The sequence below is a fragment of the Opisthorchis viverrini genome, assembly GCF_000715545.1.
Source record: "Opisthorchis viverrini unplaced genomic scaffold opera_v5_169, whole genome shotgun sequence".
Classification (NCBI taxonomy): domain Eukaryota; kingdom Metazoa; phylum Platyhelminthes; class Trematoda; order Opisthorchiida; family Opisthorchiidae; genus Opisthorchis; species Opisthorchis viverrini.
Window position 1 is genome coordinate 449,563 of NW_008751824.1, and position 25,658 is coordinate 475,220.

General features: G+C 41.7%; 2 protein-coding genes across 2 annotated transcripts in view; both read right to left on the minus strand.

The window, feature by feature from the left end:
* Nucleotides 1-220: 220 nt before the first annotated feature.
* T265_07353 (hypothetical protein) lies at nt 221-10,177 on the minus strand (the record flags this gene model as incomplete). The annotated part of the gene is made up of 5 exons (XM_009172852.1): nt 221-471; nt 512-554; nt 584-713; nt 2,992-3,101; nt 10,046-10,177. The coding sequence occupies 5 exons, from the start codon at nt 10,175-10,177 to the stop codon at nt 221-223; spliced, it is 666 nt and encodes a 221-aa protein (XP_009171116.1).
* A 1,283-nt stretch (nt 10,178-11,460) lies between these two features.
* T265_07355 (hypothetical protein) overlaps nt 11,461-25,658 on the minus strand; it is a gene marked incomplete at both ends in the record, with an annotated part of 30,415 nt that continues 16,217 nt past the window's right edge. The window contains one exon of the mRNA XM_009172854.1: nt 11,461-11,607. Within this exon, the coding sequence (XP_009171118.1) occupies nt 11,461-11,607 (147 nt within the window). The remainder of the gene's footprint in view (nt 11,608-25,658) is intronic.

Sequence of the window (25,658 nt, forward strand, 5' to 3'; positions counted from 1 at the left end):
GACCGCGTTTGCCAATTTGAGACACCTATGGCGTCAGAATGGTTTATTCCGAACCTGAAGAGACATGTGTATCAAGCTACATTGCGGGGTGTTTTGTTGTATGGCTGTGAGGCTTGGTCTACACGAGCAGCGGAACTGAGACGTCTTAAAATGTTCGACAATTGTTGTCTAAGAACCATAGCTCATGTGGGTCGGTGTCGGCGAATCCATAACGAGGCAGTTAGAAGACGAGTTTTCGGTTGTGCAACGGGTACTTCGGTTGAATAATGTGTCCAGCACCAGAGGCTGCGTTGGTTGGGACATGTGTTGCGTATGCCGAACCATCGTTTGCTGAAGAGAGTGTTGTTTTCCACGCCCGATTCAAAGTGGCGTAAACACCTTGACCTGGCAGAGGAGTATGAAGGAGATCACGAAACGCTTGGGTGCTGTCGGTGCTACTCGCCTTCCAGGATGGGGGCCGCGTGATCCTCACTGTGCCTGGTTGGAGACACTACAAGATATGGCTGCCAACCGATGTCAGTGGCATTTTTGTTGTCAGTTCCTATCCAGATCGCCTGAGTGAATAGACTGGAGATAAAGGTACCCCGGAATATTCGTAGTAAGCTAGCACTAAGTCCCTTCCCCGCCCACCTTTACTATTTTCTTTACAATAAGTCTTAAGTAAATGATGGTTGTAAGGCAGTAAAGTATCGGTGTTGAACACTGATGTCGTGCTGTTGGTGATGAAGATGAAGACGATGATGATTAGCAGCGCTTAACAAAAACAAATTCTGTGACAACCGTAAGAACACAGTGACCATTTCAACGTACTAGATTGTAGGCGGAAAGATTTTCTGAAACGGGATTCTTTATGGTTATCACTGAACTGTATCTGATGTCGGCATACTAATAAAGCCAGTGCCTTAAAACTTCAGTGCTTTCTGTGGAGGATGGATACCAATATACAACAGCTGAGAAGGCGAATGCGTAAATCCATTGGGATAATCAAAACAAAAGGGTAGTTACAATATTAAAAGTCCAGGTGCGATAAGCCAAGTAGGTCTTTTAGGAGATAAAGACGATGTATTGGGGCTAAACTAACTGGACTGGATGAGCAAGCTTCTTTTGGCCTTTGTCAACCTTATCATCCCTTCAGTGCTCAGCTGTATTGCCACTCGAATAAATTGTGAGGGTTGAACTACAGTCAGTTTGCGGAAGCTTAAGCAGAAACCTTCCGTGTACCCTGGTTTGTTTTGAGCCACAAATGTTTTGGTCAGTAAGGTCTTGGCCTCATCACCAGGCTATCATGAACTGGCCCCTCTGATTTTCAGGCAGAAAGCAACTGACGCAGGATACAAGAAGCATCTGTGTTGGTGACAGCTACAAATCTCATCGTTTTCTTATAGTGTTATTTGAATTTAGTTTTTTGAAACTTCCCATGAACTCAGCCGAATTATTTGAGACTGCTCTTTACTTGCATTGCATTTTGTCTTTGCTGGCCATTTTTCGAGTATTTACCCCCTAATCAATTTTAGGAAGACAATTGTTTCTTTTTTACACTTAGTGTAGACTTGTAAATATTTATCTTCCATTCTACCTGAGGAGTAGGCCTTCATGTAACGCATTTTAGATTCGGTCGGTGGAGGAAGTCTATAGATAAATCAGAATTTTTCAGAATAAACATGTTTTAGTAGTAAACGGTCTTATACCACTCAATAGCCTAATTGCGCAACAATGGATGGAAAAGATGAAGTTTCCTTCGTCAATAAGGTAGAAAACTCATGTCATGAAAGGGCGGACGTGTTTACGCCTATGCATTCTTTGTGTAGTACGCAAAAATTTAACCGTACCTATATTTATTTGGGTCCGCTTGTTTTGAGGCACAATTATAAACAGTCGCTTATTTGTTCTACAGCACTATGCTTCTTTGACCGTTTATTAGAAGCTTCGCCTTTGAAACGTCAAGTACACATGAATTTGTGGAGCTAATCACTGACATTTCTACGCTGTAAAAAATGTTTAATCTCCTTGGGAGGAAATATGTCGATATTTTTGGGGAAGTCTGAGCATCTGATATTCTCACAACACTCTGTCGCTTTCAAAAACTTAGGTAAGGCCTGTTGCTTTTGTAAGTTATTTGGGGCGGCGAAATATAATAGGGTAACACACTTTACATTGAGTGTTCTGCAGCGTTTCAAACTCCACGAAAATGCTTAACATTGGAGGAGTCATCCAGGGATTTTCAATTGGTTGTATATATTTCCCCTACAAACTGAAGAATAAATCGTTGTCTTTAGTTTTGGTGTTTATTAAAAAGACAGAAAAAGGAGAAAGAGAGAAGAAGAGAAAAAAGAAAATAAGTCAGTAAAGGGAGGTGGATGGGCAGAGTTCAGTAGATATTGGATAGCAGCCACTATTTGCCTGGTACAAAACAGATAGATAATAAGCAAGTCTAAGAATCGGAAATGACTTGAAGACTGTTATTTCTACTCACAGGTAGATATCAAGTTTTCATAACTTCAGGTTCCGTTCACAAACACGCTAGTGACTTAATCCCAGACGGCCCTTTTGGATTACTGTACTGAATTACCACTTTGAAGTTTTGGCGTCCCATCAATCATCATTAATCAGCAATACTGAAATACGGTATTCTTGTCTTTATCCTTACAGTAAGCTACTGCTAGACATTCTTTTAACTCATTTTCTATTTTGTCGCTGTACTCGCCAATGAAGTTGCATTTGAAAACGAATATTTGCAAACTCTCACATTTGGTTCGAACAATTCGTCCTTAAAATGAGCATCTGGGGTATAATATTAAGCAGCTATATACCTTAATCACTCTTTCTCTTAAGCTCAACATGGAAGCAAAAGGTTTAAAATGGCCATACACGTGCACACGTTTGAGTTAAATGGTAGTTAGATAGCGCCAATTTTCTAGTCACGAACTTCTGCATGGTCTTCAGGAAGGAGACGCCTCCGAAACACCCTTATTTAGTTCTTGGTCTGTTCACCAAGCCCGGCAGCTGGATTGCAGACATTTAATTACCAATAGAGATGAAGTCGTCAGAGCGGGGTGAGCGACGATTTCACCAGGATTGGTGGTAAAACGTTTACAGTCCAACTGCCAAGATAGGTGAACAGATCATCAATCAAGTAGCGCGCCCAAGATCCCTATATTCCGCAACATCGCCACCCTTACAAAATGACTGATTTTTCTTCAAAAGAACTGTATAAAGAGGTGTGAACCAATTCAATAACACCGGTGTGTTTTGGAAAGATGCTTAAATCATATATAACCTTTCAGTAAGTTTGTAAGAGGCTTAATTCGTATTGCGACGAAGCAACCCAGACTTGCGTTCGTGTGAAGTTAAATCTTGGAAGTCTTTCAGTGCAGATACTGTGGTGTTCCAACAGCCAGCGACCTACGGGATGACACGCTTCAGTGATCTCTAGGAGCAACTACTTGTTTGATGGAACTAGGATTAGTATTCTGGCTAGTTTTGGGCCAATCATTCTCTAAAAGATCATAACATTAATTCATAAGCAAACATTTGACAGTTTTCGAACAAGTATGCTGTTGGTTGAATTTTCCAGGTATTCTCAAGCAATTGCTTCCACTTAAAGTCTCTGAATGTGTGACTTGCTTTGTTTGTAAAATGTGCTTGTTACTTTTGTTCTCTGTGTGCTAGTTTTCATGTTGAATATATGCCTTTTAATGGGCGGTTGGATTTCACTTATTTCATATATTCCGAGCAGCATAGGAAGCTGAGAACAGGCTGGCGAACAGGAAGTTGATGCTGAATTATCTACTACTTATTAGGGGGAAAGAACCAGGTAATTCCGTTTGAAGAAAGTACTATCACTGTTCATAGTTGTCATTTTGCAGCCGGGCAAACGTTTCCTTCTCCACCAACGTTTGAATGTTTCTACTTGGTAGAAGTATCCACTATTAGCTAACTGACATCAGCAGAAAGATACCCAACCGCGTGATAGTTTAATGAATTCTCCCGCATTATCAGTTCAGGATACATGACACTAATGGTTTTACTGACAGGAAATTAACGGAGGCACACTCGTTCAGGGGTGCAAGCCAGGGAAATCTGATCAGAAGTTTGAGTCAAATTAATGGTGCCCTCCGTGTAGTGTATCACCCTATAAGTTTTTTTCTGCATTAACGCCTAGTGTTAACACGCCATAAACTAAAACGTTGTAACGGCACATAGGAAAGCGCAGCTTAATTGATTCTAAGGTATTTTGCTTCAGGTTTACTGGGTTGGTTTGCCAACAAACGGTGGATGGGCAGATTTTTTCACCAGGTGGCCAATTACCATTTACCCTGTTAAAAACCCGTTTTGAGAAATTCCCCCATTTAACATTCTTTGGAGGGTTTGTTTTCAGATTAATTCGGGCCATGATTTGGAAACAATTAGGACAAATATACGATAAATCAAAGGTTTATAAATTGTGCATCACAAGTGACTGGTTGGTGTAGTTATTTTTTGCGTGGCAAAGCCTTTCAAGTTTCACTACGTCCAACAGTGCTTTGTGATTGTGGAAACTGTCGTTATATGATTGGATAATCAGCTGCGATCAGATATTTTTATTGGAGTAGTCTATTCAGACAGACCAGAAATTGGTGAACTCTTCTGAATCTAGCTTCAGAATCGTTCGTAGGACTTGTGCGGTTGGGGAAAATCATTTGCCATTTATTCTACACCTCTATGGTTCACTCAGTCGGTTGCTTCTGGGTTAGCGATATTATTGTGCCTTGTATAATGCTTGCGGGTTATAGGAGGAAATGCGGATGCCCCATCGAAGACTTGTAATCATTAGCGCTCCGAAGTAAATGAGGGTAATTTTGTAGCTTAAGCCAAAATAAACAGCCACATAAAGTGGTCGCAAAAACGTCTTGAAGCTTACCGTAGTGGGAGCCTATGAACAGATCTGTATTGATTTACTCGTTAGATTACTGATTTTCGGTCTAGTTGACCAAAACAGTTTTGACGCGCAACATCCTTTTTAACTAAATTAGATGCTTTCCACGCATCATCGCGTAAACACATAATGTACAATCACGATAGGTTTCGTTTCAGCAGACCGTCCTCGAGCAGTCCCATTTACACTCGCGACGTTTTTCCCGCTTTAAGCACACACATTAGATTCAACATTCCATTTAGAGGATTCAACAGTTCTTCAGTTGGTTTATCAACAGCCGGACTACTGATTTCTCACTCAAAGGGAGGTTAAAGCGTCAATCTTCAAAGCTTTGCACGACCAAATTCTGCAAGCACGATGACACTGTGTGCTAGCAGAAAGAAAGCCGCAAGTAGGGCTAAGTATGAGAGGGGCTGAAAATTTGGGATGGGGGTTGGTCGCTAAAACGTCGCCTTAAATAAGTGGCTCTCGAGTGGCTATCCGAAGTTGTGTTGTCTCTTAAAACACTATATGGTGGGGTAATTTGCCAATGGTGATCCTGAAGCCGTGGGGCCCTGTTATTGCTTGTATATCATGTAATTTAAGAGGAGGACTGGGATCAACTACCGTCGGGTTGTTCGAGGTTGAATAGGAGCACCTGGATACTCATGGTTTGATCCGAACTAGTAACTTTCCATTCAGAGCTTTACGCCTTAACTACTGAGCCAAATGGTGCTAAAAACACATGAAACGCTCGTTTGCTCCTGGAGTAACACCATGCATTAAGTGTGATGGGCTGGTCTGATATAATGGGTAGTTAGATTGCAACAAGTAATCAGCCCAACTTGGATCGGCTTGTTAACTTTGTCTAGAGAGAATGTGATGCTCGCACTAGTGTACGGGTGAGTAAGGGACAAAAAGATCACTCTTGGTGTTTTATATATATTACCACGACGGTTAATTTCCTCGCAATAAAAACAGGGTTAAAGAATGGATGTTAATATAGTGTGGTAGAATAAGACGTTTCAGGGAGTGCTGTAATCCTCTGAGTTGATGTACTGCTACAATTTACCCTACATTTCCCTTAGGGACAGCTGTTTCGTACCCCTGGGTCTAAAATAAAGCTGATCACAAGTATAGTAGGACAGGCAGGCCGTTTCAGGTAACGTTTTTTTAGGCAGAAGTCACGTTTGACAGACAAATCACCTATTTCCTTTGGGCTTAAGATTCAGAAACATTTGGAAAAATATTTAACGGTCAGCGGGTCAGTTTATCATACGTTGTATAATTTAATGGGTTTTGACTGAGCGTAAAAGGAAAGCATCCATCTCTGACGAGATCTGAAAAATATCTTATTACTTTCTTCCAAAACAAGACCAGTGCTTTTAGAAGGCTTGAATATCTTTCGAAGTATATGGTTCAGTGCCAAATGTAACGAAACTACTCAAGAGTGTCATCGTTTAGAGTAGGAATACACGTAAGTACACTTTGTGTTTTATTTAACAAAAGTCACATTTAGCCCAGTAGCAAGTTACAACGGACGGGATGTTTGTACCGTAACGAGAGTGAGACCCAAATACAGTCAGTGGGAGGTGACTACGCCCAACTCTTCCTGGATGTAATGCTTATCGCACTGGTTCGATCGCCATCTGGTCAAGCCAATGAGTGCAATGCATTTATTCAATGCCAGCAAGCCAAGTTGTGTAGACGCCATTCAACAGCCTTGTGCAGTTTAAAATAAATTGGATACTGTATTGACTGAGAGTTGACACAACCGCAATGATTTCGTCGACTTGAGACTGGGTTAAAGCTTACTCTCATTCTGAGTAAAATGTGCTATTAAAGTTGACTACAAATCATATTTCCGACAGCTTGGGTAATAGTTAAGTGGAAAATTCATTTAAATCTGTAAGAGAACCTGTTGCCACTAACGATTATTTTTTGCACAGATGGCAGGAAACTAATTTAGGAGAAATTTCACCTCTAGCACACCTGTTTTCAGGATCTTCATAAAAAATAGTTTACAGCCCACATGCTCATAAAGATTTTTGGGAAGCTGCTCGAACATGATTCATTAGTTTTTACTTTTGCAAGACGTTCCATCAATTTACACCACAAGGAGATCTTAGAAAAATGTGTCAACTTACTTTTTATTCCACAAAGAAACTTCCCTTGGAGGAGCTGGCATTAAGAGTCATTTGTTTTCATGAGATCCGTTTGATGTCCAAGTGGAATTCTGTGCTTATTTGTCAGCGTGAGCCCTAAATTTTCTCAATAATACATCAACTTGTCGAAATAAAATGAATACTTTTTAGCTTTAAAGTGGTCGCCCAAACTAGGTCGGCTTTCTGAACAAGCATTGAATAGCCAGATGGTTGCTGGAGCATGATTATCCTACTCCCAGGACATTTGAACAGAACAAACTGAGGCAGACGATATTTTTTCCAGTGAATACGAATACTTTCAGCATGGTAATTACACACTCTATTTTTACCATTTCCCATGATTAGTTCGATCCCAGCTGGTATTTGTCTATTGCCACTGAGACAGATATTCCGCTACTCACTGTGCCACAATAGCACCGAAAATGTCTGCTGTTGCTGCATTCGCAAATCAACAAATCGCACATATTCCGACATACGAGAATGTTTACTAGATTTCTAATCTTAATACCTTCCAGCACATTTTAGAGGCACTTACATCGCCTAAATATCAAAATGCGGCTTGATCACCACAGAAAGCTCAGGCCGGCCCGAGTGCTCTAGACGCACACAGACGCCAACTTCTTTGTGATGTATGTAAGTATGCATTTGAAGAGAATATTTGAAGCTAAGGTTACGGTGATCGCCTACCAGATAATAAGTTGCCACCACAACCATCCTGTTGCACTCGTACTCTATTCAAGATAACAGGGAAGCGCGGCGTAAATTACAGCTGAAATAGTAATGAGAAAACTATCATATATGAAGAACGTGTCTGAATTCGTAGCCGAAAGAGGGTTTCATATCCCACGAAGCAGCTGCTACAGTGGAGAAAAGATTTCCAAACAAAAAAACAGGACCGACAAAATGCAAGGAACAACGTTGTACACCAAACCGACTGCATGGATCGCAACAAATATAATACTCGGCAAACTGAAAGAGAACTTTCTAGATGTATGCAACGCAGCTACCAAAAGACCCACCCCGCCTACTGTCATCTTTATACATGACGAAAAGAAATAAATAAGTTCAGCCTAGGAATCAGAGGCTCGTGGGTTATGAAAGTAAAAGACATGAAAAGGAGTTCTGTAAAACTTGGTGCTCCTCAGAGAATTAATTCAACCGACATACTGCAAACAATCCTGCCTAAGAATCGCTGCGAGCGAGGGACCAGTTGTGGCAGTGAGTCAGACCCGGGTACCAGCTCAACAGGTTAAGAAGCATTACCCACTATGGGGATACCTACAAGGGGTGGGAGGACAGCAGCAGGCAAGACTCAAGGTTAATTTGGCTTCCATCGGTCAGGCACACGTCAGTCAGCAAGCCAGTGGGAACGCTCACACCAGAGAGCAGTGACCCGTCAAGGAAACGTGCGTGAACTGACTAAATATCAACCCATGCACGAACAACATCCACACATTTCTACACACAGTGCACCTCGACTGCTTTCAGCGAACAAATCAATGGCTAGGTTTAATTATATAGGGTCCAACGAATTCACCTAGAGCCAGTAGTTGTGTGTGTATTGGAGTGCAGATGAAACTCAAGCCGCTTGAAAATGTTGTTCGAATATGCGGAAAAAATATTGAGAGACTATCCTATCTGTCGGTTTGGGCAAGTACCTACCTAGGTATCTACATAATCACCGCTCAAAATAAACACGTGGCCTGCACGCAATATACCTAATGGTATTGGATGTAACTTAAGGGCTGGGAGGCTGAGGTGGCTGCTACAGGAAAAAAATATTTCCTTACATTGGGCATCCGCATACATCCTTAAGAAATCCAGCCACCATCCCGTGTGATATAAGATGAAAATTCCGACCATTGACCACAGAAATGCCTCGTAAATTGATTCTTCATTTAACCCCATCAAAAGTATCCCGTACCAGTTTGACATTCAGCCAAATGCCACTAAATTATGTTAGAGGTCTCACCAATGGTTGTATTTTTCACGGCCTGTTATATCACCCGACCAGTTCGCTTTCAAGCAATGAGATAAATATTGCGAAAATTCCCATTTATAATAAGAACACAGATGGGCTGACGAACATGTTTTCGGCAAGGTCTTTTCAAGTCATACATCTGCAAAGGTAAAGAGAGCGGTATTTAACATATTTGAATGAGTATGGTGTAAATGGACAGGGAATCGAGTGAGATGACATTGGCTACCTATCAAAGAACCATTAGTTCAGGTCGCCAATAGGATGACTTGAGCTAGTCAGCTCGGGGGGTGTTGTAGTTGTGTGTTCAGCACACGGTGCATGTGTGGGGGGAGGTGAGTTGGACCATGTTAAGTACAGCACACCAACAAAGCGTTTTTGCCGACAAAGGATCGGGTCGCGATGTCGTATGTGCAACTACTGTTCAATGGCATGTTCTACCGTCAAATTGACGGCGTTGCCATGGGCTCACCACTGGGCCCAATGCTAGCCGACATTTTCATGAGTAAACTTGAAAATGGTCCCTTAAAGGCTAACATTGAGAATATGCAACACTACTGCCGATATGTTGACGACGTCTTCGCCGTTGTTAACAACAAAGACGAATTGGAGTCACTCCAACAAGAGTTCAACAAGGCCCACACTGCCATTCAATTCACCTCGGAGGGAGAAACAGACACCCTCTGTTCTGTGTACAAAGCCATTAGAACTGTGACTTTGTGACCATGCGTTGGGGTGATTTTATAACGAAAGGATTGTTGTTGGTTTTTTCATGAGAAAAACTTTTCAAAACAGCCACTTGTATATGGATGTAGCTTCGAAGTGGCAGTTCCATACTATGGTACACCTGTGCATAAGAATCAAATTAGGCAACATTTAATCACTTCACAAGTCGAATTATATATATATATTCAGGTAGCGTAGACGGTCGTTGGCTTGTTCGCTGAGTTGGGCAATTTGATTGCAAACATTTCATCACAAATCGAGTTAACAGAATCAGTGCGTTACTGGGGAACTTAATGGTGCGTAGCGGTGGGTTAGAGGTTGTAAGTTGAATGGTATTACGTTTGTGTTAAAATACGTGCTGCTAGCCAGGGATGACCTTTGATCTCGATTAGTTGTTCGGTCGGGCGGTTCCATTGGTTGTTCTGCTATCCTTTGTCCTCATTCGCCGATGCCCACGTGACCAGTGAGTTTGGCATCCTCTGCCGTCATAATCTGGTCGGTGCCCTCCGAGTTCCGGCCTGTGAACTTTACTGATTTGACTCCAAGGAATTCCTTGTTTCTTTGTTTGTGAATCCAATATTCGGTCATCCTCGAGTGTTCCGGTTGGGATGTTGGTCTTTTGCATAAATAGGTGCGCAAATTAGATCCAGTTCGATGCACCGGTTGATCAAATCCGTCATGGAGTACCATGCTTCCAGAAATTCCCTCTCGTATCTCGTGTCTCCGTATGCCAAAATTTTTGCGTTTTCCAGATTGAATTTGTGGCCTTGGTCTTCGTGCATGGATATCAAGGACAGGGGGTCATGTCTCCTGATGGCCGCGTTGTGTTCCTTTATTCGTGTGTATAATTTCCTCCCAGTTTGTCCAACGTAGAGTTTGCTGCAGTTGTTGCAGTTGATTTGGTATTTCAACTGGTCCTGTCTTGGTTGTCCTTCTATATAGAGATTAATTTCCTTAGGGTGGCATCGCCACTTTAAGGAAATTAATCTCTAGACCAAAGGAAAACGGAGACAAAACCAAGAGGGACAATGTGATATACCAAATCAACTGCAATAACTGCAGTTAGGACCCTAATAGAAAACGAAAACAGTGGTCGCCTCAGTCCAGCCATACTTAACAAAATATCAAAAGCATGAGAATCATACACCGTCTCTTTCTTCGATACCGCAGCTACCTTGGTTGACTAACGTCCCTCAGTCCGACTATCTGTATCCTATGCCAATCTCGGTCTTTAGAATGAATCAAACTGCTACAGGGTGCTGTTATCTCACAAACGAAGAAGAAACAGAAGATGAAGAGGGTGTTTGACCTACTTTGACACTGCCTACAGGAAGGTTATGAAAGAGTTGGAAGAGTCAAGGTTTTGGGCTTTTGGATTCCCTCCCTTCAAGGCATGAAATGGAGCGCATTGTACATTTTTAAATAATGTGCGGTCGATCTCTGCCGGAAGTCGTTTTGTGTGTCCTTAGCTCCCAGTCACACTTGAGCAGTTATCCACGAGCAAGTGGGGTGTGATGAACTTGTTGATTCTGGCCACTGGTTTGAGTTGGTGTGAATGACGTCAAGCAAGCTGTTTCTTACATTGTTAAAACTCAGGTAACACCTGACTCTGATGAGTTTTCAGCAGCCCTATGAATAATATATTTTGTCAAGTAACTAGTTTACAATATCTCAAACACCGCACCAGTAAAATGCAATCAGTAAATGGATGTATTTCGGAAGCCATCCTTTGTCGGATGAACTTGGCCGAATTTTGGATTTTCTCCGTTAACGAAAAATAACACACGGTGAAAAATGGAGACTCCTTTACTTGACAAGTTTAACTTTGCCATGTGTATGGAATCCTGAAAAATGAGGCTAAGGAGAAATCAAACTAATCAGGAGCATGTTTCTTCCGTAGGATCTACGAAGGAATTCATCGACCATAGCTTTCATGCTTCTTACAAAGGCAAATTCCAAAACACCTATCTTGGCTCCCCAGGTTAAAACAGTCTGGGTGATTCCTAGTTCTCTTGACGATAGAATCTTGCTTGTGACAATCCCAAACGCCTTTAAAGGCCGCATTGCAATCGACAACAACTTCTGGGAAGAGTTCCACAAAACGAGCTTCAACGAGGTCAAATGAATGATACGGTGGGTTCAAGTTTGTATTCTCAATCAAAGCAGAAACGACCACTATACACTCAGAGTACGGTTGATGGCGTTTGGAGAGTGAATAAGGGATGAAAACCCATGGCTCCTCTGTGAGCAAGGGTATTTATCTGCTATCTTGAATTGTCAAAAGAGATCTTTCTCCCAACATATTCATTTGAATTCACGAGAGTTAGACTTGTTGAATAGGATTTCCTGGAATCTTGAATGAACAATCTACGTTGTGTAATGCCCCGTGTGTGACAGACCATAGGGGCTGGAAAGTATCTTTAAAAAGGGGCTATAGGTAGGTCAGACGAAGATGACTTTCTGGGAGTGAGAAACTTTTTTCTCCAGCATTGGTTTGCTTCTCCAGTTTGGGGGGTGAAAACAAACGAAAAAGACGTAAAAATGAGTGTACATTGAGACGCTGAATGCATTTTCTAGGCTTTTGTGTTCTCATCACTGTTGTCTGAACAGTCCTTTTGTTCTTGGTTAGTTGTTCCGGTTGGTCCACACCAAAGAGGTCTCTCGCTTAGTGCGTGACCCAGTAACTCATATGTATGCTGTCCAACAAAATGTCGGTCGTGAGCTCTCCAGGCTACTGAAAGTTTACCTGTGTGAACATGAAGGTACCTGACAACCATAAGGTCACAACGTGGCAGAGGGTTGCATTTAAATGCCATGCAGGCTAACAAAAGCTTACAAGCATACTTTTCAAAGAAAATCGGTTAGCCAGACCAAAAATAAACACACCTACGCTGTTTGTTGCTTCGAGCACCTGCAAACTTGTGAGATGTAGACGCAACGTGCATGAAACTTAGCATCTTTTAGTTGTCACCGGCTGCGAAATTTGTAGATTGCACGCCCACATCACTTTCGTTTGAACAGTCACCCTTCTGTCCTAGTGTAATCATTCTGGTGGGTCCACTCCAAAGTAGGAAGCATGGGTTTCATGTTCAACCCTTATTAGGGCTGATCAGTTTAAGTGAGTTGAAACATTGTCTTGCAATACGGCCATGCAAGTTCCATTACCATGAGCAAACTTAGAAACTTTCGCTCTGTTTTACCACGGTAACTTCGTGAACCGTTGAATTTTCCCACCCCAGCGTTCAGAATAAAAATAAGGTTTTTTTAGAACATACGTGTCTAGGTGAACTGCGTGATCACCTATGCGCTGAAATGAAAATATAGGCCTGGTAAAGAGTTGCAGCAGTTTACAGCGCAGGTTACGAAGTCGTAAACTTAAAACCAAATATGGCCCTAAGGTCCATTTTCAGTCTTTTTACAAATGAAATAAAGAATACGCTACTCGCATATCATACTGTGGAATACTTTAGAAAGTTGTTTGGATTATTCACAATCAGTTTCTATTTTGCAGTCACTTTCAGCACACCTTAGTTATTTCTTAAATTGCCCGGGTATGTTGAGTTGAGTTCGTACTAGTGAGAACCATCTTGACATACCGGTTTTCAAAATTCAGCATGATACCCCCATAATTTTACTGAACAAATTCACTGCGGACTTCAGACTCGCCTTCTTAATCTGGGTTGTGTTCACTTCGTACAGAGTGAAGGTTCTGCCTACTGAATATAGCTATGGCCATATGACTACTTTTCTCATCACTGGTTACTGACAGAGGACTTCGGGAATGTCGTTTTCAGTAAAATTTCCCATTGATTAAGGTAAGCAGGGAAAAAAGCCTTGACCAGATTGCACTTGTAAGACACATGCTCATTTCAGTCAGCTGAATAACCTAAAGCCCTTATCACCCACCACCAAACAGGGGCTAAAAAGCCAAAAGCACTCCCAGTTATGTTTTTTATGGTATGTTTATGACCTATCTATTTCTGAGTGCTCCACCGCTGAAATTATGCTACCGAAATCATGCTTAAGTTTGACCTTTGCCATTCACTAGCTCATGCAAAATTACAGACCGGTTTGAACGAATCTTTCGGATGTACAGTAGACCGCCCCTTTTTAGTGTTTCAAAATTGCAGAAAGTTTGTTGTTCTGTATACAGGGAAGGCAGAGTCGGGGCTGATGAGAAACTTGCGTCACTCACTCATCGTCCAGTTTGTTTGTCGTCGGTGACCTAATTATTTGGGATATATAGAGGCTGTCATATCTTGCAACCTAGGTAGTTGTCCCTTTTCAAACATTTCTGCTAATGCCTTCAGACTGATAGCTCAATTCTTCCCTCTGAACCTCACTTGTATGTGCGCTACTGCACTTAATGTTTCCCTGCAAATTTACTATTCTCTTGCCATACAACTTCGCCTCTTCAAAAAGGCACAGTGTGGCCGCGGGGGATCTCACAATAAGCCCAACAGTTTGTTAACGTTTTATCACTTTTGGTAACTTTATTCGGACAATCTAGTCAATCGACCAACATCCTTTCAACCCTACATCAATTCAGGGTATATCTATTCCACTCACGTTTTCCAGGCAAAGGCTTTTACTTGACACAGTTTTGAAAATACCTAATTTTTTTCTTTATATAGCGCGGCATCGTACACCTTGACTCACCGCGTGATTTTTTGCTGTCATACGTTCTAGTTCAGTTGGTTTTCTCTGGACGGTTGCTCCACTACTTTGACAAACTTTTGCGGATTTCTCATATCTGATACGGTTTTGCCCCAGAGGTTGCAATAAGTTGTACTTGATGCGACGTAGCTTGAAATGTTTCTTGATTTGGGAGCAGGATCATTCGTGGACAGTGATTCCCTACTCTTAACTAATCCAACCGGAAATCGACTTAAGGCTAACATACCTGTAACTTAATCGATAGATCGAAAGAGGCAAAATTCAACTGTTAAAACCTAGGACTATGGGGTTATTTTTCATAACTGATTCACTTCTGTACAAAGTTCTAGCTGGAGTAGTGAACATAACTTTACTTAGGCGTTTAAAGCACAGCCAACGATACAATGCTCTTTTTCGGCAATGGCCCTTTCAAGGGATAATCGAATCGCCAGTCCTGGAAAAGATGGCCGCTTCTTATATGGTTTGGTGCAGGAAGCAACTTATTATTGGGACTGCAAAAGCAGAAAACCGCCACGTATGACTGACCCTTGTAATGCTAAACGGCAGATAGATATTTTAGGAAAGTGATATATTATGTTTTTTAAAATAACACTGCTGCTACCTAAAGAGTCCTATTCGCTTCTGGTGCAACAGTATTTCCCAGAACCGATCTCTTGAAAAAAGAGCGCTTTGGTAACTTGAGGTGCAACCTCCTACCAAAAGCATTTTCAATCAACCCGTAACGGAATTAATTGTGTGAGTGGCTGATCTTTAAAGATACCTTCAATGAAGGGGTTTCTTAATTCACTCAGCTACAGCTAAGGAATTGACATCAACGTTTCTCTATCTGTGATGATGTGGGGAGTTTTGGGCCCTTTTCAGTAGAAATTTCATGCTGCCAGTGAATACTATTTGTGCTGAAGAGTAATGAAGTGCTGTACAACTATTTCACCCTTGTTGGGAATAATCGGCAGCGTGAATATCGCGAAGCTCAGATAGTTTTGAACCCGTGACATTTCAGCGGATGCCTGAATACCTAATTGGTTTGACCACGAGTGGCTGATCAACAATGTGATCAGCTGTGATCACTTTTACAGGAGGTAGCGCCACTCATCCTTCAATATCAGAAACCAAATCACCTGGTCACCTACTGACTGGCCGCTCTAGTGACCACTTCTCAGAAGGAATTTTCACATTTCCAGCTAATTTATTGTTCCTCTAAGCTGCTTACTGATTCATAATAATGGGAGGAGATCTGGTACTATTTATTATAGATTCTACCGTCAGTGCAGCCAACCCGTAATGAAAAGCCGAGAAGTACTGTGCAGTTGTCCCATCCTTGTCGGGAATCACCATCACTGCGCATCTTATGAAACTCAGAAGCCTGTTCATTTACTCGACCTCTGGTTTTTCTTTTGATTTCAGGGCGCTTCGAAAGCCCAAACTATCTCCTGTTCACATCACGTTTAAGGGAGGGCCCACTAGTTTGTTCTGTAGTCAACTGACAGTAAACAAAATGTACCTCACACCAATCGACCGAAACCGGAGTTCTGATCAGGGAACGAAATTACTTAATATACCGACCCCATCCACAGTGAAGATCGGATGTTCAAGCAATAAAGCTATTTCCGTATCTCTCATCCAAAGAAGCAAGGGTGTAACCTGTCGACTGTTTTCAACAAACAAAAAAACGGAAAAAGTTTTCTGATATCTTAGTCTACTCATTCGAGCAATGCTCGGATAAGCACTGAAAAAAGCTTTCCGGATGAGCAAATGCATCGGTTATGCATAAGTTATCGTGCCTATATAGGAATCATTTAAAGGGGGAATCCGAAAAATTGAGAAGTCGACTTTTAGATTAAACCTATCCGATGTGGTACTGATCACTCTCCACGGGTTGCGCTGACTTGGCCACGTGCCGCGTATGCCAGTCAACCGACTTCCTCGTAGGGTTCTTTTCGCCAACCACGTGAAGGATGAAAACGAGCCAGGGGAGGCCAAACAATAACAGCGAAGTATAAAATCTGGCTGCGCTGGCCATTGCCATCTTCCCGTATGGGGACCCTGAGACAGGGCACATCAATGGTTAGAGACATTGTGAAGAATGTCCAATTCGCGCCTTCGGTGGCGCTCGTGCATCCAAGCTACTGCCTTCGCTGAATAGTTCCCTTCAATTCTCCACTTCGTAGTCCTGCATTTACTTACCAGTGTATCAGTTCCCGCCCTCAATGTGCAGCTACCTACCCTCCTCAAATCACTGGTGAACGAAACTTTGGTAGGCACGACCAGTGTACGACAAGTACGCGGTTTCTTACAGTTGATAATGATCAGGATGTTGACTGTGGTACAAGCGGAGTTGCATTTGAACATTCTACACTTCCAATTCCGTTTGCAAAGTGGCCCAAAAATCCGCTTTGATGGGTTGCTTGTAATTAATGACGTGACTATAACTGTCTGACAATCGGATACCAGCCTAGACTTTAGATAGGGCTGTGCGCCAGAAATAATTCCCAGGCTGGCAAGCAGCAGGGCAGGATGGTAATTTATATAAACTATCTATCCGAAAGCTATCTATAAAAACTATCTATAAAAGCATGATTTATGTTGCAAGTATTTCATCGAAAAGTTAGGGAAATGTGCCGGATGCTGCAGCTGACAAATAGATGGCAAAATTTATTTGGTGCTCTGTTCAGAGAGACGTGGTATTTGACCTGCGATGATTTATTTGTGTTTGCAAAAGTCTTCTGTGGGTCTGACAAAGATCTGAACAACATTATAGTATACCGAGAAGTTAAATTTGTCTTTGTGCCTTCAGCTGTATGCTTGTTATGCATGCTAACTATGCACCTCATTTTCTCAAAATCTTTCGACAACTTGGTATTTTAGCCATGATATTTAATTTCACACCTACGTTGAAAAAGACGTCACACAAATCACTGCACGCACAATATATATGGTCTGAATAAGGAAATAGATTGTATCGTAGCAGGGTAGACAAACAGGCTTGATGGACAAGAAGAACAAAATTCTGTCCCAAACTGGTCATCCAGTGCCGTGTTTGATACCGGATAACGTTTATCACTGGCCTCAGATATCCGTTCATCATCTCTCTAATGTTCCTTCCTTACCTTTCAATCTACAGCTGACATTGGAAGAGCTAGAGTTATGCTTTCGATAGAACCTGATAATTAAGGCGTAAAACGGTTACATTAGGCTGTTTACAGTTTCTGGCTGCATACAGACAGATATTGCTAAAAAGGGTGATGTGTTTTTCTTACAGCGCTCAGTTGCTGCACACCGTGGCCAAACAAAGCGCTGATCAGATCAGAAATTTACTGAGTGAACAACCACCGCTAACAATCAGCCAGTCAGTCAAATCCCTGAAAGGTCCGGTTGCACTAGTTATCCTCTGTCGGCCAGATTAGTGATAGGTTTGTCAATGGTCTTAATGGTACGGCATGAGCACGGATGTTGTTAAATCACCGTGAGGTGATGATGACGGGTGTAGTGGTATCACTTACGTATTACTGATGATACCAACGTCTGGTGAACTTATTGACTTTGTAGCTTTCAGGTTATCGGGTTATTTGTCTTTCTTACTGATTGCATCACGTTAATTCGGAAGTAATGATTGAGTTTCAAAAGTTCCTCCATAAATTCCGCATGTAAATATAACTGCACAGGAGATCAGTACATACTGTTATCATCGAGCTTCACAAATAGCTTGATTATTCCTGACCCAGAAGCTTGAAAAAAATAGCAAAACCGCTAATATACGGATGCCAAGAAATGGTGTCGCGCGTAATCCCGGGCGCAGGTAGTAGTTGCGTTTCAAATCTCTCTTGAGCGTGCCTGAATCGACAGAAATTCTCTGGTTTCAACCTTATATTTGTTTTACTTCTGTAATGAATGACAGAATTCTTTCGAATCTCAAATAGGACTTTATTGATTCCTTGGGTATTGCGCAAAGTATTTTGAGGCGGTTGTAGGTAAAACTAGTCCTAGATTCTTCTTCTGCCCTTACTCTAAGGTTCGATTTTATTCTTACACCATATCGTGGACTACCTCCTCTGTCGAACGACTTTTCCTGTAAAAAATCGTTCCTCACTATACATGTACACATTAATCCACAGCTGTGACTATCCCTCCCCTCTCAAAACAATCATGTCCCTCGTACAACTGTGTTGTTTATATGGATAACCTACCGGCCTGGATGACTTGCATGGCATCATCATCCATAATGATTGGTGGCGGATGAAGGTGGCCACATAGAGATTCATCACACGTTAGCTTTTTTACAAGAAAGGAGAAGCTTAAGATTAGCCTGCTATTCACCTCACAGACGCACAACGCTTATTTCAAAAGCTGTGTAGTACCGACCGAAGATGCGGTCAACTGTTAAGCGTTGCAATCTTTCTAATTTTCTGATGGCTAACAAATGACCACCACTACACATAAAAATCGATGGCTATGGCGACAACGAGAATGTAATCAACCAGTACGCACATAGTTACCGCCATTCAGGCACTGTGCAACGTATAAAAACAAGACAAAAATGCGTCCCGCTTGTCCCGTGATAGTAATGCGGCTGGTGGCGAAAATCAACTCCTGGTTTACGGTAACCTCATATAAACGCGATTAGGTAGTTGCTGTAACCACTATGACGGTGGCATGAGGAAAAAACGACTCCACAAATGTGTGCTATGTGATCTGAGATGTAGGATCCAGCTATAGCAGAGAAGTGAGCACCTTATTCAATTTTATGCTTGTTATAGTGAGACATTTTCTCGACCTTAGCCTTGGCCTACGAGAGTTCCAGTTCTCATCTCTCGAAACGCCAAATACCTATCTAATACAGACGAATTTATCTGTTCGTTCGTAATCGTATTCAACCAGTTGTTGATTTAAGTGTAGCTCACTAAAGGACTCACACGATAGATTTGACCCAAAAGCCTTAACCGGCAGTTTTTTCAGACGATCAAAGTTGAAATATTCGTTATCTCAATTCAATCAAACCTGCGTTCCTTTGCCCGCTTGTAAACAGCGGGAACCTTTGCGGCGAAAAATTATTTTGAGTTAGTTCATCATTCGTTTAGTAGTTTTCTATGCACGGAAGACAAACCCCCAAAAGTCGCTCGCTCTGTGCTGCTCGGCCTAGTTTATTAATTTTGAAAGTAACTTTTAGGGACATTTTACCAATGTTGGTACTCACCTGGACTTAAAAGTCTCGACCACTGTCAACTTTCTTGGAACCAATACAAATTTGGGCACAAAAATTCATTAAAAACAGATCATCAGGTCAATTACTTTAAATAGAAAGCTCTATCAGCTTTTTGAATTCCACTGGAACTTGTTCAGGAACCGGGAATTCTTAGTAAATTCTACATGACTGCTTCCTAGATGGAATAAAAAAGCCACCCTTAGAAGTTGGTGTCTCTCAGGGTGCAGTTAACCAGAGTGTTTGGAAATCAAAATTAGTTATTTGGATTAATTCAGGCAAGCATTCCTGGTTGAGTGTGTTTGGCATGGCAGCTGAAATACAGGCATTCTCCAATAAACTGATCGAATTATAAAAAACCGCGGGTCTTACATTATTGTTGGCTCGGTGAGGTTGTTTTGTTGTATTACAGAGTCGCCCCGAAATTTGTATGTGTTTAATCACTTGGTGACCAGTAGTTTATCCAGCCGTTGATTTGTTTGCAGTATATTAAGTCCGTATGCGATTAAATTATAGTGTTCGAATGAAGAACTCACTGTAGCTCGATGAATTCGGGTAACAGGACAGCTCCCCAGCGTAATACCCCAATAACTTTAGGCTACCAAGTAAGGTGGACAACCGAGTTACGGTGTCCTAACAAATTAATGGAGGTGCCCATGTTTTCATTTGAGCTGTTTGGTAAAAACTGACGAACCTGGAGCTTCGAACTGCGTGCCATCATGTAGACCTTGATTGAGTTTATATTGTGTGGCATAGGCGATGATAAAGGTTATTTATTCCTTTGGAATTTGAAATATGAAAGCAGTGTTTCGTCTTTAAAGTGAATAAGGCTGCGATTTCTCCACATTGTTTTTTAACGAATCTAAATAAACAAAGCAACCCTTTGAGACAAGCTTTCGCCCGCTTGAAAAAACCCACACCCACCACAAAGAGTTATGATAGCATTTCGCTTCGGAACATTTCTAGAGCCAAATCTTTATACAAGGCGACTCGGACGGGTCCCAAAACAATGGGGGTAGAACATTAATGATGACTAGTCATTTAGGGTGAGAATTGTAAGTAACTGTGTGAGAAATACCTAAACTGAATTTGCATACACAGGGAATACCACTGTGACCTGAGCTTCATTCCAAAACCCTAACGATTGTTTATTCAATTTAAGTAGGTAGTGCTGCTCAAACAGTTGTGCGACATCGCTGAGTCTCTGTTCAAGTAGTCTCCATTTTCATGATAACCACAACCAGATATTCAAAGGAAAAGTACTGAACTGTCAGTCATTCAGACTGGTCTCATCCAGTTTGAGTTACCGACTATGCTGTCGATTGGCATACCCAATTGATAGGTAAGAAACAGGCTAGCGAACTGCGTAACAGTAACGGGAAAGGTAACTAAACAGCATGCTAGCCTCCATTTATCAGACAAACCACTTTTACCATTGAGCCTTGGATAAGGCTCATGGTGAAGATTCCAGGGAATATTCAAGCAGACAGCTCAAGCAAACATGATGTAGCAACTGATAATGACCAGTAGATTGGTCCTTGAAGCAAGAAGCGTAAATCCTACCTTATCTTTGTCAGAATCGGCAGACATATGTGGAAACGTCTAGACAACGTGCGCACAACCGGCATCTAATATTCTTGCGTACATTAGAGGAGAATATGTAAGATGTAAGAGTATGGCGAAACGAAATTTCTATCGACCTATTGAAAATAAACCTGGGTGGTCAAATTGATATTCTAATGTCCCGTTGAGCCAACGGCTCGATTCCTCTTTCCAAAAAAACTGTCCTTAAACAACCCCAAAGTTGGCTCATGTTAAAGAAATCACTGCATGGGAAGTAATCAGCAACCACGGAATTTGCACTCGGGAGATAATCCAGATTGAATGGTGTTTCTGGCTGCGGATGCCATTCGTGACGATACTTAGAGTATGTTACCTCCAACGCCCGGTGTATTTCGGCTCCTGTCGTGACATATCTAGTTTTTAACTGAAAGGTGCATTGCACAATTCCAAAACAGGTCCTCCCGCTCAACCGTTAGTTTATTTTAAGTTATCTAACCACTAGTCGGTAGTATCTTAACCAGTCGTCAGTCATTAAACTGGTACTAAATGAACCCTGTTACTGAGAGTTGAGTCTCAATACGAGGGCCATCCTAATCTGTAACAGACGCGCGGTAGTGGAAGTGGGAAACTAATACTGTATATTATTCGTCTGGCTACAAGATTCACCAAAGAACTGCTGTTTTGTTCATGGGCTGTGCCTTTTGACTTCAAGACTTCGATCACCAGGCTAAGCGACGGTAGCAGTGTACTGATGGGGTGTGTGCGTGCCTGCGTTGTGAGTAGTGCATGTGCTGACAGAAGGTAATGGAACTATTTAAAATGCGATGACAAGAGAAATTGGAATTATACTGCATTTAGATTATTAGCATCCAAACTCATGGACGAAAATGTAAAGCAGAAACTAAATACCAATTGGTAGTACCAAATATCACCCGGAAATTCAAGATCCTTTCTAAGGAGGATATTGTTCATTGTAAAATCAACGGTATTACGAAATGCTTGCAAGATAAGCAACGCTACAACTTAATTAAAAATCGAACTGGAGGAAAATGATCAACAAGAAAGCGGATCATCCCGTTATCACACATGCACATTAGGATCATTACGAGGACAGAAGGCAATATAATCCACAAGATGAACTACTATTTTGGATAATTGTTTTCAGGATCAGAGCACCAAGTCAACAAAAACAAAAGCAACAATGCTGTGTACTCGATCAGCTGAACGAACCACCACGACTAGTTTGAGATAAAAGGAACATTTCTCTGTGGACAAAGGAAAGAACGTACTGCGGGCGACGGAAGACATTATCAGCTAGCTCTGTTTCTTATGCACGAAGATCTCAAATGACATCGAATTGATTTAGAGCACCAAGTAAAACAAAAGCAACAATGCTGTGTACTCGATCAGCTGAACGAACCACCACGACTAGTTTGAGATAAAAGGAACATTTCTCTGTGGACAAAGGAAAGAACGTACTGCGGGCGACGGAAGACATTATCAGCTAGCTCTGTTTCTTATGCACGAAGATCTCAAATGACATCGAATTGATTTAGGATTTCACTGCATGTTTGAGTGCGAGATACACTAGTCTGTGACAGTTCGCAACAAGTTAACTCGTCAGCACATGCAATCGACAAAGTCTACACACCCTTATGGGAAAAGCACCAACAGGTTGATTAAAATACTCTGTCATGGTAGTCCAGCTAATCCGCGTGCTATGAAACAGGACTTACACCCGGGAAAAGCTGACAAATTTCAAAGGGCAGAAGTAAAGTCCAAAGGTTACATTTACCAACCAAAAATTAGGCAGGCCAGTCGAAATGCCGATAGACATGCTCACGACACAAAAACCAATGCCAAACTGAAGTCCAGTTAGGTTGGCAGACCGTACGTAAAATAACGCACAGCACACATGCGTATCATTCGACAACATGGTGATGACGTCCCCAGTTGGTGATAAAACGCCTGAAACAAGATCGACAGGCTCTGCGAACCAATAACAACAAAGCAGGCACCGCCATTTTTCTGTTCGAAGCTTGCTTTAAAGTAGTTAGTTTCCGCCTTAAGGTGTACGATGGCTCAGTCGAAGTGCAAACGGGTTGAACCACAATTTCCATCCAAATTATGAATTTCGCTCGCGTTTCTTATTCCATTCCAACCGAAGTTGCCAAAGTGGTTAGTTTTGTCGTGGCCTGGTACAGGCAAGTTTGAATAGATAACTTTCTGTGTGGCATGCCCCTAGCCAGATGAAAATATTTCTTCCACTAAATTCTCAAACGGAAACAGATCAAAGATTTTTACATGAGTTGAGTGATTTTATTTGGTAGGCTACTAGTCCAAGTTTTGTGTGGTACGTTTGGAACTATCCACCATTCTTACTTTTTGATACACATGTAACTTAGCAGTAGACCAAAGCTTTAGCTCTCAGTCTTCCTTGAACGACTCTGTTTTAAAGCGTACGTCGGTTGACGTGAGAATGTCGAAGTCCGTCTTCGGTAAGGATTCCAGATGAAACAAACACCCAGAAATTTTTCTCGAGTAATTTTAAAAAGGGTTAAGAACAACAGTCTTCCAAAGAATTATCTCTCAGGTAGTTGCCTTCGGACGAGCGCCTCCTTTAACATTGAAGTATTGTGCTTTCTCAGTTTATTGGTTAAGAAAATGATGCCACAGCGGCAAACATTGAGCTGCATGTTCAAATGCTTCAGAGAGAAATAAGAACCAATGACACTTCGCAACAGACTTTCCAGTACGTTCTACCGCGCGTGTAAGAATCATTTACATTGTTTGCTTTTACATAACACTTGTGTATTAACTGTCTGTTTGTTGATCGTTTGTCTTACATGATTTATCTAATAAACTGAGTGCACTGCAATCGGTAGTGAAAATGGGAGCACGACAATAGCCATCCTTCTTAGTCTACGGGATTTACGTAAGCCTTATCGGGGTAACATCAAAACGATCAAACCACAGCGTCATTGGGCAAGACAAGCATCTTAAGAGACCATTCTATTTAGAAGATAGTCTTCTATCAACCAAGTTGATCAGCCACGATAAAATGGTGGTGAGACACTGTACGTGATGTTCATGCTATTGATCCACTTTGAACTTGCGCGGAACGTTGTGATCTGGTACGATTTGGATTTCTGAATAATGTTATTTGCTATAAAAAATGTGATGAAGAACGGTTGCCCAGGAAGAAGTAGTTCCATGAGGGAAAATTATACCGAAGGAAGTTGTTAAGAGAGCGGTCGTCCCAAGCTGCAATACCATGTGAGACCCCTCAAAACATGGATGGAAGTTTTAGTTACATTCCGGTGGTTCAGCATTCTTCAATCATATCTGACAAACAGTGCGTGTTTCATTCACGAACATAACTGAATTCTCCATTTCTATGGGTGACTGGTTGAATAATAGGTTGTTTGTTTGATCATCTTGTTTCACATGACCTGATGGGGAATGTACCTCGCACAACAGTATCACAGGTCATTAGGCTATGAATAGTTGGGACTTTCTCGTGTTTCCGTATTTGGTTACTTGAGTAAGATATGTATAGAACTCCAAGGTCGTTAAGACTAGACCCAATACTTCGATGTTAACAGAAAGCGAATACAAATTTACAAATAGTATATCCCGTCTTCGAATGTTATGCGAATATGGTTAAATACATATGGGTTCAACTTACATTTCACTCTAAACGTCACCATCATCATTGGCAGCTTGACATCAGTGTCCAACGCTGATGCTTCACTCTGTACACCTGGTTCGGTTATTTATGTTAGTCGTTTCTGATTAATGCTTTGAGAATACAAAACACAACTTTTATTGTGTGTTACCAGCACAAAATACAGTGGGCAAAAGTTTGTTAGCCAGTTGAATTCGTTCTAACGAACTAGTACGAGCAGTCATTACCTTTATAATGGTCAGTGGTGCGTGCATCGACGAGTAATAACATGTTTATCGAAACCAGTACATTTGTGTTCGTGTTCTGTGAGACCTGGGCAACGAACAAAAGTTGCGCCAAAAATCGATTCGGACACCGAGGTATCATGCACATCATGCATGTTGTGGTCATTTTACACCCGAACGCAACATGAAACGCAACAGTGAAACTCGTGAACAACTGGTCCTTGGTGGAAAAACCATCTCCAGGTGCCTAGCCAGAATAGCTGTAGTTGAAACAAGAATAGAAATTCTAATCAAACATGATTCACGCGAATGGTAGACGCCGTTCTAAAAGGGGACACCGCAGCGGAACTCCAATCAACCAGTGGACCCGATTTTGAGCAGTCATCCTCCTGTCCTGGCGCAATTATTCATGTGAACCCACATTAAAGTGGGGGAAGTACCGGACTCGAGTTTCGCTTTTGTTAGAGCTCATCAGCAGTGCATATCCAATGGCCGTGCCGGGGTTTGAACTCCGGACATCTGACATGCAAGGCGAACGCGTTGGAC